Genomic DNA, 19,992 nt, shown 5'->3' on the forward strand with positions numbered 1-19,992 from the left:
CTGGGACAACATTAAATGCACCAACATTCAAATTACAGGGGTTCCAGAAGAAGAAGAGAAAAAGAAAGAGACTGAGAAAATATTTGAAGAGATTATAGTTGAAAACTTCCCTAATATGGGAAAGGAAATAGTTAATCAAGTCTAGGAAGCACAGAGAGTCCCATACAGGATAAATCCAAGGAGAAATATGCCAAGACACATATTAATCAAACTGTCAAAAATTAAACACAAAGAAAACATATTAAAAGCAGCAAGGGAAAAACAGCAAATAACACACAAGGGAATCCCCATAAGGTTAACAGCTGATCTTTCAGCAGAAACTTTGCAAGCCAGAAGGGACTGGCAGGACATATTGAAAGTGATGAAGGAGAAAAACCTGCAACCAAGATTACTCTACCCAGCAAGGATCTCATTCAGATTTGATGGAGAAATTAAAATCTTTACAGACAAGCAAAAGCTGAGAGAGTTCAGCACCACCAAACTAGCTTTACAACAAATGCTCAAGGAACTTCGCTAGGCAAGAAACACAAGAGAAGGAAAAGACCTACAATAACGAACCCAAAGCAATTAAGAAAATGGGAATAGGAACATACATATCGATAATTACCTTAAATGTAAATGGACTAAATGCTCCCACCAAAAGACACAGATTGGCTGAATAGATACAAAAACAAGACCCATATATATGCTGTCTACAGGAGACCCACTTCAGACCTAGAGACACATACAGACTGAAAGTAAGGGGATGGAAAAAGGTATTTCATGCAAATGGAAACCAAAAGAAAGCTGGAGTAGCAATTCTCATATCAGACAAAATAGACTTTAAAATAAAGACTATCAGAAGAGACAAAGAAGGACACTACATAATGATCAAGGGATCGATCCAAGAAGATAGAACAATTGTAAATATTTATGCACCCAACATAGGAGCACCTCAATACATAAGGCAAATACTAACAGACATAAAAGGGGAAATCGACAGTAACACATTCATAGTAGGGGACTTTAACACCCCACTTTCACCAATGGACAGATCATCCAAAATGAAAATAAATATAAGGAAACACAAGCTTTAAATGATACATTAAACAAGATGGACTTAATTGATATTTATAGGACATTCCATCCATAAACAACAGAATACACACTTTTCTCAAGTGCTCATGGAACATTCTCCAGGATAGATCATATCTTGGGTCACAAATCAAGCCTTGGTAAATTTAAGAAAATTGAAATTGTATCAAGTACCTTTTCCGACCACAACACTATGAGACTAGATATCAATTACAGGAAAAGATCTGTAAAAAAAATACAAACACATGGAGGCTAAACAATACACTACTTAATAATGAAGTGATCACTGAAGAAATCAAAGACGAAATCAAAAAATACCTAGAAACAAATGACAATGGAGACACGATGACCCAAAACCTATGGGATGCAGCAAAAGCAGTTCTAAGAGGGAAGTTTATAGCAATACAATCCTACCTTAAGAAACAGGAAACATCTCGAATAAACAACCTAAACTTGCACCTAAAGCAATTAGAGAAAGAAGAACAAAAAAACCCCAAAGTTAGCAGAAGGAAAGAAATCATAAAAATCAGATCAGAAATAAATGAAAAAGAAATGAAGGAAACAATAGGAAACATCAATAAAACTAAAAGCTGCTTCCTTGAGAAGGTAAACAAAATTGATAAACCATTAGCCAGACTCATCAAGAAAAGAAGGGAGAAGACTCAAATCAATAGAATTAGAAATGAAAAAGGAGAAGTAACAACGGACACTGCAGAAATGCAAAAGATCATGAGAGATTACTACAAGCAACTCTATGCCAATAAAATGGACAACCTGGAAGAAATGGACAAATTCTTAGGAATGCACAACCTGCCAAGACTGAATCAGGAAAAAATAGAAAATATGAACAGACCAATCACAAGCACTGAAATTGAAACTGTGATTAAAAATCATCCAACAAACAAAAGCCCAGGACCAGATGGCTTCACAGGCGAATTCTATCAAACATTTAGAAGAGCTAACACCTATCCTTCTCAAACTCTTCCAAAATATAGCAGAGTGAGGAACACTCCCAAACTCATTCTATGAGGCCACCATCACCTTGATACCAAAACCAGACAAGGATGTCACAAAGAAAGAAAACTACAGGCCAATATCACTGATGAACATAGGTGCAAAAATCCTCAACAAAATACTAGCAAACAGAATCCAACAGCACATTAAAAGAATCATACACCATGATCAAGTGGGGTTTATTCGAGGAATGCAAGGATTCTTCAGTATACTCAAATCAATCAACGTGATATACCATATTAACAAACTGAAGGAGAAAAACCACATGATTATCTCAACAGATGCAGAGAAAGCTTTCGACAAAATTCAACACCCATTTATGATAAAAACCCTGCAGAAAGTAGGCATAGAGGGAACCTTCCTCAACATAATAAAGGCCATGTATGACAAACCCACAGCCAACATCATCCTCAATGGTGAAAAACTGAGAGCATTTCCACTAAGATCAGGAACAAGACAAGGTTGCCCACTCTCACCACTCTTATTCAACATAGTTTTGGAAGTTTTAGCCACAGCAATCAGAGAAGAAAAGGAAATAAAAGGAATCCAAATCGGAAAAGAAGAAGTAAAGCTGTCACTGTTTGCAGATGACATGATACTATACATAGAGAATCCTAAAGATGCTACCAGAAAACTACTAGAGCTAATCAATGAATTTTGTGAAGTAGCAGGATACAAAATTAATGCACAGAAATCTCTGGCATTCCTATACAGTAATGATGAAAAATCTGAAAGTGAAATCAAGAAAACACTCCAATTTACCATTGCAACAAAAAGAATAAAATATCTAGGAATAAACCTACCTAAGGAGACAAAAGACCTGTATGCAGAAAATTATAAGACACTGATGAAAGAAATTAAAGATGATACAAACAGATGGAGAGATATACCATGTTCTTGGATTGGAAGAATCAACATTGTGAAAATGACTCTACTACCCAAAGCAATCTACAGATTCAATGCAATCCCTATGAAACTACCACTGGCATTTTTCACAGAACTAGAACAAAAAATTTCACAATTTGTGTGGAAACACAAAAGACCCCGAATAGCCAAAGCAATCTTGAGAACGAAAAACGGAGCTGGAGGAATCAGGCTCCCTGACTTCAGACTATACTACATAGCTACAGTAATCCAGACAGTATGGTAGTGGCACAAAAACAGAAAGATAGATCAATGGAACAGGATAGAAAGCCCAGAGATAAACCCACGCACATATGGTCACCTTATCTTTGATAAAGGAGGCAGGAATGTACAGTGGAGAAAGGACAGCCTCTTCAATAAGTGGTGATGGGAAAACTGGACAGGTACATGTAAAAGAATGAAATTAGAACACTCCCTAACACCATACACAAAAATAAGTTCAAAATGGATTAAAGACCTAAATGTAAGGCCAGAAACTATCAAACCCTTAGAGGAAAACATAGGCAGAACAGTCCATGACATAAATCACAGCAAGATCCTTTTGACCCACCTCCTAGAGAAATGGAAATAAAACCAAAAATAAATAAATGGGACCTAATGAAACTTAAAAGCTTTTGCACATCAAAGGAAACCATAAACAGGATGAAAAGACAACCCTCAGAATGGGAGAAAATATTTGCAAATGAAGCAATGGACAAAGGATTAATCTCCAAAATACAAAAACAGCTCATGTAGCTCAATATCAAAAAAACAAACAACCCAATTAAAAAATGGGCCGAAGACCTAAATAGACATTTCTCCAAAGAAGATATACAGACTGCCAACAAACACATGAAAGAATGCTCAACATCATTAATCATTAGAGAGATGCAAATCAAAACTACAATGAGATATCATCTCACACCAGTCAGAATGGCCATCATCAAAAAATCTAGAAACAATAAATGCTGGAGAGGGTGTGGAGAAAAGGGAACACTCTTGCACTGCTGGTGGGAATGTGAATTGGCACAGCCACTATGGAGAACAGTATGAAGGTTCCTTAGAAAACTACAAATAGAACTACCATATGACCCAGCAATCCCAGTCCTGGGCATATACCCTGAGAAAACCATAATTCCAAAAGAGTCATGTACCAAAATGTTCATTGCAGCTCTATTTACAATAGCCCAGAGATGGAAACAACCTAAGTGTCCATGATCGGATGAATGGATAAAGAAGATGTGGCACATATATACAATGGAATATTACTCAGCCATAAAAAGAAACGAAATTGAGCTATTTGTAATGAGGTGGATGGACCTAGAGTCTGTCATACAGAGTGAAGTAAGTCAGAAAGAGAAAGAGAAATACTGTTTGCTAACACATATATATGGAATTTAAGAAAAAAAAAAGGCATGAAGATCCTAGGGGTAAGACAGGAATAAAGACACAGACCTACTACAGAACGGACTTGAGGATATGGGGAGGGGAAAGGGTAAGCTGTGACAAAGCGAGAGAGAGGCATGGACATATATACACTACCAAACGTAGGTAGATAGCTAGTGGGAAGCAGCCACATAGCACAGGGAGATCAGCTCGGTGCTTTGTGACCGCCTGGAGGGGCGGGATAGGGAGGGTGGGAGGGAGGGAGACGCAAGAAGGAAGAGATATGGGAACATATGTATATGTATAACTGATTCACTTTGTTAAAAAAATACACAACAAAAAATATATATTATATTATATTACTATAGAAAATATGGTCACCTGTTGTTCTAGGATCATATTCTTCTCTCGCTCTACATTGAGAACCATTCTCTTTGTATATTCTAGTTGTTTCTCTAGAAGGGTACAGTGAGACTGGGCTGAGCTTAACTGCATACTTATATCTATGAAAAAGAAAAAGTAATGAGTCAGTTAGTTATCACATAGATCAGAGAGTTATAACAAGAAATGTATTCTATGAATTCAATCAACAGCTAAAAGTTCAAGAGTTCTTTAGTTCTAAATATTGACTCTCCCAAAGTTATGAACATACATTTTGTGTGTATCTCATTAATTATATATAACCAATTTAACGTTGCCTCCTCATAAACTCCCAGAGGGCATACTTCTGAAAAGGAAGGATGTCAGTGACCTGTGGGATAACAAAAAACCTGGCTCTTCCTGGGAAACAACACCATCTGGAAAATAGAGGACCTAAAGTCTCTTTCCTAACAATACATTTCTTCTCTTTCAGGAAACTCAGGTATATGCATTCTACCATTCCCATTTTCCTCTGTTCTCGACTACTAACTGCACAGTTAATTCTATTTATAATAAGCAACCTCGTTCTAATTCTTTAATTCGTTACTTTCCTCAGCTCTTTCTTCTACTTTTGTCCAATTACCTTGGGATGTTTTTTTTTCCTCCCCATTTCTTCATTCTATTTATAAGTTGAAACACAAATTTGAACCTTGTTTATGAGGGTGATGTAGTGTTACAAGGAAAAAAAAGCCACAATTTTTAAGTGAAATTATATAAAGAACTTATGTTCTAAATCTCTAAAACAGATGTCCAGAAGTCCTTTTCATAATTTCCACAGAAGCCTCCACCTACCTGTCCATTTCTTCCAATTAATCTTTTAAGTTAAATATAATTTTTTAAGTTAATTTTTATTGTTTTATGTTGTTTAATTACTAGTATTGCTTTATATTTTCTAATTAAAAAAAAACTAGTGAAAATATGAAGTATTCCAATTATATTATGGGCTAATAACATATTGCATTTTGTTGGTATTCTGAAAATATTATAATTCTTAAACACAACTTGTCTAATTTTTCTTTTAATCTCAAAAATTTATGAACTGGGATAACAGATATAATAGAGGTAAGTTCAAAATTACATCCATTTAATGCAAATACCAAAATGTCTGAGAACAAGCCCTCAATGTTGGAATGCATATAAGAACAAAGATATTTGAGTAAATCTTCTTAGACTGGGCTTATTATTTTTAAGTTGTACACTTTGGTAACCACTTGTTTCTGAGAACTATTGAATGTTCTTACCTTTTTTCTGCTTTATTAGTTCCTCATGTGCCAGATTTCTCTCCTTTGTTTCATCCTCCAAGGCCTTTTTATACTGTGCCGCTTCTCTGGAAAGAATGTTCAGGTTATCTTCAGCTTGTGTTCTCTCTAACTCTAAACGATGAATCTTTTCCTGAAGAGTTTTTAAGGCTAAAATAAGAGCTGTTGAAAAAAAATTTGCTTGATATTTTAAGTGAGAATTTTTGAACACTTAACAATCATAGTAGCATATAAAAGTGAGCAGTATGTTTTTGTTAGTGAACCAAAAAAAATAAGTAATTTATATTCCTCATCAAAAAGAAAAATGACAAAACTTTAAAGAGGGACAAATTCTAACATATCTTACAAAAACAATATATTTATGATTGTATTTAGTACTTTCCTAAATTTGAGATATGAGAAAGCTAATAATCACTAAATTTAATAAAATAAATATATTCAAATTAAGGCAAAAAGATATGTATATATGTATGTATATATGTGTGTGTGTATATATATGTATATGGAGAGAGAGAGAGAGACAGAGAGGGAGAGAAAGGGAGGAAGGTTGGGAGGCATAAGAGTATGAGCATGGATAAAGAAAATTAAAATATAGTGCCCACTAATTAACAAGGAAACTTAGGTTTAAAGTTAACAGTTTTTCTCAGTTCTTCATGTATTCAGTTTCAGTCAAACCAGAAACATTTATTGTTTCTTTGTCCAAGATATAATGTTAATAATTAGGACATATGAGATAGAACATAGTTTCTTCCATTAAGAAAAAATTACAACCTAGTGGTTTAACTGATGTCAGGCTTGAAAGATTATAAGTGTTACACATGTACTACTGTGATTTCTTTTTAGCTATATTAATATCTTCATGATTCAGATAAGCTCAGAGTTATAAAATTTTCAAATATTGTCTTACATTTTCTTCTCAGTTACAACTTTAAATTATAAAAAACTAGAGATAATTGAATATAAATAAATGTTATAAGTTAACTTTCAAATAGTTTATATCCAATTAGAAAGATGTCTGCTAGAGATTATTTTTTGATTTGGATTATTATTTCTTCAGTTGCTTTGCTCCACAAAGCCGGTCTATTTCATAATGGCAACCATTATTATAAAAGATTAAAAAACAACGTGACTATCATCATCTTAGAAAGTAATTTGTAATGGTGTAGGTATGCCTGGAGTCATAAATGTTTTCCTAATTCAATTTTAAGATCCTCCTAAGCTTGTATTTTAAAAGTTATATTACTTGTATTTTGTAGTTACTCCAATGTACTGGATTCATGAAGAATTTTCAAGGGTAATTTCAGATATATGAAATTACTGAATTTAATCCTTGACTAAGACAATTCTACTTAATTCATTAGTATTCTAATCATCTTGTTTATTAGAAGGATTCTGAAAATCTGACCTTTTATTCTTCAGAGAGTATTTTCCTATTTTCTAATGACGTTTTAATGATAAGCCTGTAATATGTGCTTAGCTGGTTATATTAATTTTCATCTTATAGCTGAAGAAGCCAAAATAAAAAAATGTTAAGTAACTTAAGTTTACAGAAACTTTAAGAAACAGAGTCAAAATGAGCAGTTTTACTAAGATTAGTTAAATACACAATCATCTTATTTTCTATATAAAAATGAAAAGTTTTGTATAACATACTTTGTACCATTCCCCTAATGTTAAATAAGGTTTTATATTAGCATTACCTTGGCTATTTGGACTACGAAGCATTTTAGGAGAGGTAACTTCTAAGTTCACAGAATAGTGAGTCTGAGATGATTCAACACTCTGGGCGATTGATGGAACAAACACTCTTTCTGGAGGTTTACGATAGCTTCCTACTATACTGTGCATTAATTCAGAATCCATTATCTGTACTTCTGTACTGTGCCAGTAGAGGAATAGCACAGTATAGCATCATTCTTTCCTATGTGAATGACAAAAACATTAGAAAAAAATTCAGATGAAACTTTAAAATAAATACATAATCATATACTGTGGAATTTTGTCTTTACGAAGTTAATTATCACAAATTCAACTACAATAAATTCAGCAGTAAAAGAAAGAAAAATGACTATTTACTCTATAAACAGTATAGACAATTCTGCCTGACTTTCAATGAGTATATGCTCTGGAGTGAGCATTACATGCGTGGTGTGAATTTGCTGGTTTCTCAGTTGATCATAAGTTCATCATCTGAGCACCCCTCTAAAAGAGTTTGACTCTAGGGTTCAGAGAGAAAAGTATATATTCTAAAAGACAACACAGCTTTGAAACACAAGCCACCCACATAACATGATTCTCTAAGACTCTAATGTACTGGCCTCCTAAGGGATTTTCAAGGATAATTTTGGATATATCAATTTCTGAGTCTAACCCTTGAATAAGACACAACTCCACTTAATGCACTAGCATTCTAATCATGTAGTTTAGAAGGGTTCCAAAATCTGAAAATCTAAAATAGCTTTACCTTGTCATTCTGGGCTTTTTTTGTATGTTTGTTGGAGAGCTCTTTTAACCATCTTAGCAGATAATTTTTAAATGTTCCCAAATCATTTTATTTTCCTTTCTGTAATTTAAATATTTTAGAAATGTATTCTACTTAATAGATTATAGTCAATGTTAAATAAATTAACTCATAACCACACTGAAAGAAACAGAAAATTGTTTATACACAAAACAATTTACCAGCACAATTTTTAGAATGAAAGCTTGCTTTAAAATGTAAATTTAGAATTCCTTTGTAGAATTATAATTAGCCTACTTTAATTTTTGAGAACTGTAAAATTTCAGTGATTTCACTACCTTCCCAATTCACAGGGCAAAGGAAGATACTTCCATGACTGTATTTCCTGAGATGGCAGGGAACATAACTTCACTCAATAGGATTTTCTACTTTAGCCACTGTCATGATGTGTAGTCTTCCAGGACATTCTCATCAGTCTAAATTAGAGGTTATAGAGCCTAGGAGCTTTGCTAGAATACTTGATGCTCTTTGATCTTAGGAGGCGATCATTTTTGCTTTTGTTATTAGCACCAGCTACCATTTACTAACCATGTCTCTGTCCCTCTGGGTTCTTGCTGCTTAGACACTGTCTGCTCCCCATGGGAGACTGCATCTATCTAAGTTGCTGTTCCCTCAAAAAATAAGAGAGCAAATTTAGTTACAGCTGGCTCACAATAAAGTAAAGGCAGGGCCCCAAAGTACAGATGTTCTGAACATGGTTGTACGTCTTCAGAGAGAGGTATGTGGTTGAAACTATCCAAAGAACTTTGGAGTTACTCGAGAAATCTGATTCAGTTTTCAGCTCCTGCTGAGTCTCTCCAATAATGAAAAGAATGAAATTTTGCCATTAGTCACTATACACTGAAGTCCTTGGGAGGACTGTCTGCTTCCTCTGTCCCAAATATAGTATTATTTTACAAAGTCAATTTTTGCACCAATTAAAAAGAATTCAAGGGTTTTAGCGTATATGAAATGACTACTCAGAAGATACCAATAAGTTAAAAATTAGACCAAAGTTTATTTAAATTAAATGTGTAAACACATCTGAAAGTTGGCATAAGCAGAGTAATAACCTACTGGTATATAAAGAAAAGAAAGGAAACAGTAAAGAAATGAGAGAAAACAAGCCATGGGGTTCTCACTGTAATAGGGGTTCCAGCTTAACCCTTACAATCTAGCCCTGTATTATAAACAAGTGCTTAAAAACTACTCAAAGCTTATTTACATAAAGAACCGAGGCATCCTAGGAGAAAAACTCTGAAGGAATATGACAGATGTACAGAAACCCTGATCCAAAATCAAAGCCTTAATTGGTGGAGAAGAGGAGGAGTGATTCTGAGTAGAGTATGGTGGTGGTCATTTTAATTCATCTCTGACCTAGTCCCATCTACTTATACATGGCTGTAGGGAAGAGAGAGGGCTGGAAGTAAAAAGTGAGAAATATTTCACCAAGATCTCTATAAAAGATTGAGGCACTAGCTGCCTTGCTTTGTATAAGATGTTATATTCCAATGAAGGGGGAAGTTGCCAGAGGCCACTAACACAGTTTTGGCACTTTAAGAGTTCTGTTGCATTGGTAGTGCTGTTCAGCCAGAGAGAGACAGCAAGAGAGTGACAGAGCAGCTGGAAAGGACATATTCATGGCATGTATGAGAGAATTTTCTAGAGGAAGTTTTCTGAAAATACAGAGAGCTGCCTAAGCCCCATCCTCCAAGGAATGTGAATGTTTGGTATGAGGTCTAGCTGTAGGTTATTGAAAAGACCTCAGAAATTCTTGTTGGAGTATTCTGTCCCACAGGTAGGGGCAAAGGGCTGTAAAATGTGGGCCTCGATTGTATCAATAGCCTGGTAAAGCTTAGGAAAACTCAAGTTATGCCTGGAACCATTCCTGACAGCTTGTAAACAATCAGGGAAATTATCCATTGCCTCTATGGTGTATAAAATTAAGACACCTTAATTGGCTGCAACTAAGGTGCCACTGCATGAAGAAACTATCCCCTCTAAAGAATGTGCTGGACACAAATACTTAACTGCAAAGCATTTTCACTCGTTCTTGAGGGAAGTAATTGTTCCAAAATGGTCCCTTTAAATAACCAATGTCTATTCCTGCTGGTGGCATCATCTTTGTGTAATCTCATAGGACTATTAGGGAGACAGCATTTAGGAAGCAGTCAGAGATACTACAATGGGTTCTTGAAATGGAGGACTCTCTGTTTCCGTACTGGTAATTCTTTCAAGTTTAGATTTTTTCCTTGGAGAGACTGGAGAAAGATCAACAGCTCTGCTTCTTTTATCTGGTTTTCTTTGTGTATGCATCTAGATTAATTTATCCAAAGAGCAAACACAGTAAAGGCTGGACTAACTTTATTTTATTCTTAATGTATATTACTTTTAAAAGTACTCTTACAATTGAGTAGAATAATTTGAGGTTAAGGAATTTGCCTTACAGATGCTCTAATAGATATTACAACCTATTATTTACAACATATAATAACTAAGGTGTTAAGACAGTGATATAAAAACTGACTGGTCAATAGAAATTAGTAAATCTAAGAACTTCACATAAATACTTCCATGGGATTCAACAAATGTTTCATTTGTTGTTCATTCAATGAATGATGTTAGAAAAACTAGGGAAAAAATCCAGTTAAACCTTTCCATAATAGCACACATCAGTACAGAACTTCAAATAACCTACAGAGTTAAAATTTTTTTAACTTTAAAAATTATAAAAAAAAACAGTGAATAGTTAAAATAATCTTAGAAGGGGGCAAGATATTTTGTGTTTAAAGGCAGGAGGAAAATAAAGGAAAAGATACAAAGACTACATGAAAATTCATTCTACAACATATAGAAATTATGTAAAAATTTGAAAGACAAAAGAAAAGCAGAAGATAATATTTGCAATCACTTATGCAGCATTCTGGCCAGGAATGTGTAACCTGAATCTCAGTACATCACAAAAGCCACAAATGGAAAACATTCTATTTTTTATAAAGGGGGGACTGTTTTCTTAAAAAATGTCAACGTCATAAAAAATGATGACATGTCTAGGTATATATATCCAAAAGAAAATTGAAAGCATGGTTTCAAATAGATATTTGTAAACCTATATTCATAATGGCATTATTTACAATAGCCAAAAGGTGGAAACAACCCAAACGTCCATCAATGAATGAACAGATAAACAAAATGTATATACATACAATGTAATACTATTTGGCCTTAAAAAGAGAAGGAAATTCTGACACACGCTAAAACACGGATGAACACTGAAGACACTATGCTAAGTGAAATAAACCAGTCACAGAAAGACAAATACTGTATGATTCTACTTATATGAGGTATCTAGAGTCGTCAAACTCATAGAAACAGAAAGCAGAATGGTAGCTGAGGGGAGGGGTAAATGGGGAGTTGTAGAATTTCAGTTTCGCCAGATGAAAAAGTTCTGGAGATTGGTTGTACAACGATGTGTGGCAGGAGAGACAAGTTAAAAACAAGATATGATTCAACGGGATAAGTTCCATAACAAAAGCATACACAGAGTGTTATGGGAGCACAGAAGAGGGATTATCTAACTCTGATTGACAGAGAGATAAGTAAAGCCAGAAATAATTTGGAATTATGAACAGTTTTGAAAGAGTAGTTTAGGTAAATATGGGAGAGCGAACATATACACTGACTTTTGCTTCCTCTTCAAAACCCACTAAAATAATATTAAAACTTTTTAAAAAAGATAAACCTGAAAGGACAAAGAAATCAGAAAAGATGACAACAACATAACTTTGGAAAATGGAAAACAGATGTACAAGTAATAACAGACTTAGCTAATGCAAAAAGGCAGATTCCTAACTCAAGTAATAGAAGTGACTTTTTTTTTTTTTTTTGCGGTACGCGGCCTCTCACTGTCGTGGCCTCTCCCGTTGCAGAGCACAGGCTCCGGACGCGCAGACTCAGCGGCCATGGCTCACAGGCCCAGCCGCTCCGCGGCATGTGGGATTTTCCCGGACCGGGGCACGAACCCGTGTCCCCTGCATCGGCAGGCAGACGCTCAACCACTGCGCCACCAGGGAAGCCCAGAAGTGACTTTTAAGTTTACCCTATAGAACCTCCAAAATGGCTCATGAATTAGCTACTCCTCTGTAGTAAATTTGTAAGTTGTTAAGATAGGGCTGAAACCTAGAGAATAGGATGAAAGTTTAATTTAGACGTAAATTATATGCCCAAATCTCCTTTGCTTCTCCATACAACCAAAAGACTGCTTTATCCCCTCGTCTGGGAAGAAGACCAGTAGTTGTTGTTGTTGTTGTTGTTGTTTTAATGAAGAGGGACTTTTAGAGTATCTCTGGATTGGGAGACACTCAGCACAGGTGAGGGTGGGGAACCAGACTGAAAGGAGGAAGATTCAGTACACAGAATACTGGCAGTCTACATATCCAAGTGGAGACGGGAAGATCCTTATCAAGGGAATATGACTAGCCCAAGTTAACAAAGATACTAAAGACAATAAAATGAATGGATTGGACGGATTTGGAATTTCCAATCAGTTTTTTAGTGCTCTACTCTTAAATATAAGTTGTTTAACAAAGGCTTACGACATTGAGGAAAGATGTGAAAGACAGAGATCAAAACAAGCAAACAATAAAAGGCTTAACAGGAACACAAAATTTGGAAAAACATAATTAAGAGATATAATCATTGAGGGACATGACAGATCCTAGTGAATTTGGCTTGAGCATAGTGAGTAAATGTTGGCAATAAGAGATGGCTAAAAAGGTGTATGAGGGCCAAACCACAAAGGATTTGGTATATCACACAAGTAGTTCGTATTTTATAGGATCAGGCAATAGGGAGCTAATAAAGGATATAAAGGGGAATAACGTGATCAGGTTTGTATTCTGAGAAGTTTATTCAGATGGCCCTGAGGTAGATTGGAGGGAGAAGAAATTACAGGCAGAGAGACAATTTAAGAGGTTACTAAAGTAATTAAGATGAGAAAAAATATAAGGCCTGAACTAAGACTGTAGTAAATGAGATCAACATGAAAGATTCTTAGAAGATACAATCAAAAGGACTTAGGAACCAACTAGATATGTGAAATGGGGGAGAGGAAAGAATCAAAACCACACTCCAAAATTTCACTTGGGCAAGTAAAGAGATGGTGGTGGCATTAACAGAAATAAGAAATAATATAAAAGGAGATACAAGTCTGATGGAAAACAACGAACTCTGTTTTAGATATAGTTGAATCTGAGGTGCCCACAGACAAAGTCAAAGTAAGAACAAGTAATTCTTTAGTATCTACATCTAATATGCTATGCCCTGTAGAAATAAACACACAGGGCATAGCTTCTGCAGTCAAATAGTTTGCAATCTCACTGTTGAAAAAAGACAAACAAGAGACAATGAAAAGGGAGAAAAAAACACAGGGGGTGAGTTAGCTAGCAGTATACCCAATAAAATTGGTTTGCTTATTTCATAATTATTAAAATTTTATTGACCATTCTTCAATCTCATTACCCTAAATGAGTCTGGATAGAAGAAATATGATTACATGAGTAAAATATCTTGTTTTTTAAAGAGTACAAAGCAATCTTTTACAAATATTTTATAAATTATAATACAGCATCTAATTGTTACGTGTACAGTTAATTCTCAATGCTATGCTGTAAGAGCTACCTGATTTCCAGCAAACATATTAATTTGTGGATTTAAGATAACTAGACTTATGAACATTTTATCTAATAATCAGAAAGTTAAATTTTTCCTTACTGAACTTGAATATAAATAAGTTTAAAACTTAAAAATGTCTGAGATTATTTAAATGATTAGACTCTCCATCATCTTTACCTGTGCTTTATCTTGAATATTCAGTCCAGAGAAAGTGTTCCTGATTCAATACAAAGTGAATAAAGGATATACAATTATATAACTATAGCTCAATTTTTAAAAAGGACAAAGATAAGCATAAAAGACTATATATGTATTAAATAATATTTATTATATATTATATACAATAAATAATAATTGTAAATATATTAAATGTTACTAGATGGACAATAGATTTTTATTTTCTTATTTCTACCTTATACATTCTCTACAATAAATACATATTAGTTTTATAATAAGAAACAAAAACTTACTAAAATAGTTTCCTTTTAATTAGATTTCTACAGAGGTAGAAAATGGTGAAGATGTAGAGTATCAATGGCTTATATTGATATTTGTAGAAGCACTTATATCTTTTCATTTTTAAGGGTCTTATGCCGCTTATATCAACATAATCTCAGGGAGGACAATTATGTTTATTTCTTCTGTAAGCTTCTACAATCTAAATTGCTTTGCTCTGCAAAGGGGCATTGTATCCTCAGGGCCTAATCCAAAAATACTTGTAAAATGAATCCCCTGAAACTAATTTGATATGTCAACAACTTTTCCCTACCTTCTTACACTAAAGTTTGTCATAGTTAAACCCAACAATTCTATAAATACTATCCTAAGTTTTAAAAAATCATATATTATACCTTGGTATATACTTTTGCATACAGTGTATATTGTGTTTCTAACCATTTCTCTTGTAAAAAATTAATAAACAGAAACCTCAATTAAATAGAGTAGAGAGATCAGAAGGGGGAGCTCTCATGCCCTGCGACATAGCTGAGTTCAGCAGGTAGAAGAAATACTCTTCTTTCCTGGCAAGGATTCAGCCAATGAAAAGCCATAGACTCTTTGTTTACTATAGCTCTCCCAACTTCCTTTCCCCTCTATAAAAGAGTTCACCTTCCCTTGCCCTGCAGGGATTTGCACAGGGCTCACCACAGTTGCAGACTCGAAATTGTAATTTTCTGCTGATCCCAAATAAACCCATTTTTGCTGGAGAAATATCTGGCAGTCTGTTTTGGGTCAACACCCTTTAGAATGGTTGATGGCAAACTTATTACATGTAGAAAGAATTTAGAAATTGAGTCAACAAATAATGAATTTTAAAGTTAACAATACTCAGATTAGTTGCTACAAGTCCTCCTTGGCCTTTACTATTTTTTTTTCTCCCACAGATAGAGCACACACAATAATCAGAATTAATTACGGGAGTACTGATTAGTCAGGCAGCCCAAGGGCGAATGAGCTGTTGGACAATGATAAATAACTAAAGCTTACCTATTTAATTGCCAAAATTTATTTCAACTAGTTTTAAAAGAAATATTTCTAAAATGCTTAACCTACTTTTCTTCATTTTAGATAGAGTATACTCAACACAATTTAACCTTAAGGATATCACAATAGAATTTTAATTATGCACAATGATACTTAGAGAACCACACTGATATTTGTTGGATTGTTTGCCCTTTCACTGCAAAGTTCCAGACTGTTACAGATTTTGTTTTCTGTCTTTTCACCTCTTGCTATCTCTTCTCTTCCTGCCTGCTTATGAACTGTCTACTTGACTCTAGTAGAATATATCCCTCCCCTTTCTAATTGCTTTCCCAACCTAAAACAAGTAAGAAACAATAAAACAATCACACTTTATTCATTAGCCACTCAAAGATGTAAAACATAGTCCTTGGCAGCCCTTAAAATGTTCATAGCTTAATTATACTAAAAAGGGTGCTATGGGAACCCAGAGGATGGGCATCTAAACAAGTCTGGGGGTTTCAGAGATGGCTTCCTGGAGGAGCTAGTTCTTAAACTGAAAAACAAAGGATGAATGAGTAGGATTTGACAGTCAAAAGAAAGTGAGAGAATGGGTAGAGAAAAAGATCAAGTGTATAAGCAAAAGAAATAGCATGGTAATAATAAAACTAGGGATACCTCACATTTATTGAATGCTTATTATGTGAATTAATTTACTAAAATCCACAGAACAACTCTATAATGCACAATTATTCCAATTTTAAAGATGACTAAACTGTGGCACAGAAAAACTGTGTTTTGCCCAACACAACTAAAGTGGCAAAGTCAGAACTTGGCTCAAAGTTTGGCTCTAAACCTCACACTTTTGACTCAGGCAGTTTGGCTCTAAAACTCACACTTTTAACCACCACGCTATATTGCTGATTTATGCAAAGTTATAAGAGCTAGAGAGGATGTGGTGTTTGGGGCAAGCTACTACAAGAAATGTACAAAGCTGGAAGATTGCAAATGTGCCTGAGTGTTGCAGAAGAGGAGGCAGAAACCAGATCTGAGGAGGCTTGTAAGCCAGGCACAGGTGTTTGGATTTTATCCCGCAGGCAATGAGAGCCACCCAGCAGAGGAGTAGCAGTATCACATTGCCTTTGATAAAGATTTCTGTTAGAATGGAGAAAAACAAGCAGAGGTTAGAAGTCCAGACAGAAGACTATTCCAGAATGCTATGTGAGGCAAGAAAGATCCGAACCACAGCAACAGAAATGGGGATGAAAAGAAGGGGACAAATTAGAGATAATTAGGATACTAAATTCACAGAATGTATGACTGGGATGAGGAAAATTAATGATAGGGCGAAATTAAATATAGCTCTAGTCAAAGCAGAAAACAGATTTTGAGGGGTGTCGAGGTGATTAAAAAAAGGTTCATTTTAGACATGCTTGACACACTTGTGGGACAATAACAACATAAAAACAGCTACCACTTATATTGAGCTTAGTGCCAGGCACTGTCAAAGAAATTTACATGTATTGATCCACAGAATCGTCTAGGCAACCCTATGAGGTATTTATATTAATTTCATTTTACATGAGGCAACTGAGAAGTTAAGTAACTTTGCCAAAGGTCACAGAGTTATATAAGTGGCTGAGCTGGGACTTGAGCCCATGTACCCCAGATCAGAGTGTATTCTGCCTTTAATAGAGACATGTCAGTTGTATAGATGAGTCTGGCATCCAAGAAGAAAGGTTTAGACTAAAGATAAGGATTTGAAAACCATCAGTATATATAGATGGCAGTTGAAGTCATGAATATTCACTTAGATATAGAGTATGCAGTTTTTCTCTAAGTATGGTTCTTCAATCACTTAGGTATGAATACCTTCAGGATATTTAATAAAAGTGAAGATTCCTGGGAATCACCCAGGTCCACGGAAACATAATCTCTGAGCATAAGGCACAGAAATATATAATTTTCACTCCCCAATTGATTCTTATGCAAAAAAGTTTGAAGATCACTGATGAGGAATGAGCAAAGAAATGTGTAACAATGACACTGAGTTTATTACAACTGTGCCTACAATGCGAGTAAACAAGCTCTGAAGAAGTACAGTAAGGGCCTAAGCAAGCCTCTGATGGATCTTTTATCAAATGTAAGTCACCACCTATTGTAAGATGCACTATTCTTTCACATACCACAAGAAGAGAAAAATAAGAGACCTCTCATGTAAAGCTGGAACAACAGAAGGGCCACAAATACTGTGTAGAATAAATGGCAACTAAACCCACAAAGCAGAAAGAGACAGCAAGAAAACTTGAATGCCTCTAACTTTCAAGTACTGGGCACCAGGTAGAGGGAATTTTATCCAAAAGACAATTCTTACACAGCTTTACAGTCTGAATTCACACTACCAGTGGGGTAAAAATAAAAAAACAAAACAAAAAAATATAAATCTCAAACAGAGAATTTAATTTAAAATGGTCTCAGGTAGTAGTGCAAATGACTGCTAGTGGCAAATGCAAGTCCTTTCTGAAGTAATCTGATTTCAATCCAGGCCAATAATGATTACAAGATGTATCCCTATTTTAGAAGTGTTTTTAAATGTGAAAAAAATGTCTTAGAATCACTAAAATGCAGTAAATGGAATGTATGCCTGCCCAGAAACTTTTGGGTGGAGTGGCTATTTTCTGGCTCTCAAAGGTACTTCATACATAATTTCATATAGGTGTTGATTTGTTTTTAAAAGTAAGAACTACAAAATAAAGACTATTTAAAATTCTAAAAATCCTTTTCCTTCCCATCACATTAAACATTTTTAATTATTCACTCTAAATATAAAAAAAATCTCATCCATAAAAAAAATATAAATCAAACAAACAAAACAACCAACAAGTGAGATCAGACAAGTTGTACCCCAGAGTGCATGTAAATGCTTCAGTGTTCACTGGGACTTTGAGAACTAGATTGCAAAATTCACCACAGGCCCTGGTAACAGTCCAGACACAACAGGAGGAAGAGCAAACTTTGCTCCTGCCAAAGATGATGATTTACAGTCCCAGTCCAACACTTGGTGTTCTTTCTTTCATGCACAGGCCACAAACATACTATCTTAATATTTTCATTATATCCAGAATACCCTGGCCCTTTCTAAGAAAAACTGATCCCTTCCTAACAATGCCGCCGTGAAAAAAAATTCCTTTAGCACTTTTATAATATTCCAGTAAAGGAGTGTATTCCTTGTTCAGACATGCACTTTCCATCTTTTCCAAGGGTAGTATAAAACACTGCACAAATTACACACCATAATTGCTCTGGGAACTTAGAAAACTGCAATTTCATTGAATAGCAAGCATATCATCCAAACAGGTGGTTAAAGGACTAAAATGGCTTTAGAGTGAGAGTAAGCACCAATTGATCACTGTGAGGAGTTCCCTAATTCAAATGTGTGACTTACATATAAACTAGTTATACAGCCAAACTGCTGGCTTCTCCCTACTTTTAGTAGATGAAGGTCCTCAAAATCCCTCTCACAGCGCAATCTGTCTAGAGCAATTGATAAAAGAATTCTAATTTGAATCTCACTCTTGCCACTCCCTGCCACAGTACCTCTTTCACTCAGGAAAGCTATTTCCTATCCCAGGAGTAAATGCATACATATATGTATATACATGAGTATAGGGATTTTTCTAAGACTGTAGAAAGTAAAGTTTCCCACATCCCTACCTACAATTTAATATTCACTTTCCCATAGAAACAAGAGAATAATGGTTTTATAGTGCCACTGATGTTCCAACCATGTTATAAAAATATTGTTTCGGGACTTCCCTGGTGGCACAATGGTTAAGAATCCACCTGCCAATGCAGGGGACACGGTTTTGATCCCTGGTCCGGGAAAATCCTGCATGCCGCGGAGCAACTAAGCCCGTGCGCCACAACTACTGAAGCCCACGCACTCTAGGGCCCACATGCCGCAATTACTGAGCCCACGTGCTGCAACTACTGAAGCCCGGGTGCCTAGAGCCCGTGCTCCGCAGCAAGAGAAGCCACCGCAATGAGAAGCCCGCGCACCACAACGAAGAGTAGCCCCTGTGTGCAGCAACTAGAGAAAGCCCACATGCAGCAATGAAGACCCAACGCAGCCAAAAAATAAATAAGAATTTTTTAAAAAAGAAAAGTTTTTTAAAAAAATATTGTTTCTATGTGGATCTGTGGAAAATTCACTCTGAGTCAATGTCAAGCTACTTGGTAACTCTTGGGATAAAGTTTGTTAGCACGGTTTATGTACTATGTAATATTTAATGAAACAATTTTTTT

General features: G+C 35.2%; 1 protein-coding gene across 4 annotated transcripts in view; it reads right to left on the reverse strand.

The window, feature by feature from the left end:
* CEP57L1 (centrosomal protein 57 like 1) overlaps positions 1 to 19,992 on the reverse strand; it is a 60,887-nt gene that overhangs the window by 19,625 nt on the left and 21,270 nt on the right. For 2 of the 4 annotated variants that reach the window (XM_060167456.1, XM_060167459.1), the window contains exons 1-4: positions 10,588 to 10,685; positions 7,757 to 7,977; positions 6,039 to 6,218; positions 4,759 to 4,880 (exon numbers count right to left, since the gene is read on the reverse strand). In XM_060167456.1, coding sequence (XP_060023439.1) covers positions 4,759 to 4,880; positions 6,039 to 6,218; positions 7,757 to 7,919 — 465 coding nt within the window. In that variant the 5' untranslated portion in view covers positions 7,920 to 7,977; positions 10,588 to 10,685. Of the gene's footprint in view, positions 1 to 4,758; positions 4,881 to 6,038; positions 6,219 to 7,756; positions 7,978 to 10,587; positions 10,686 to 15,372; positions 15,392 to 19,992 lie in introns of those variants that run through there. The other 2 variants (XM_060167458.1, XM_060167457.1) reach the window with 2 other exon arrangements.

This window comes from Lagenorhynchus albirostris, chromosome 12, assembly GCF_949774975.1.
Source record: "Lagenorhynchus albirostris chromosome 12, mLagAlb1.1, whole genome shotgun sequence".
NCBI classification, from domain to species: domain Eukaryota; kingdom Metazoa; phylum Chordata; class Mammalia; order Artiodactyla; family Delphinidae; genus Lagenorhynchus; species Lagenorhynchus albirostris.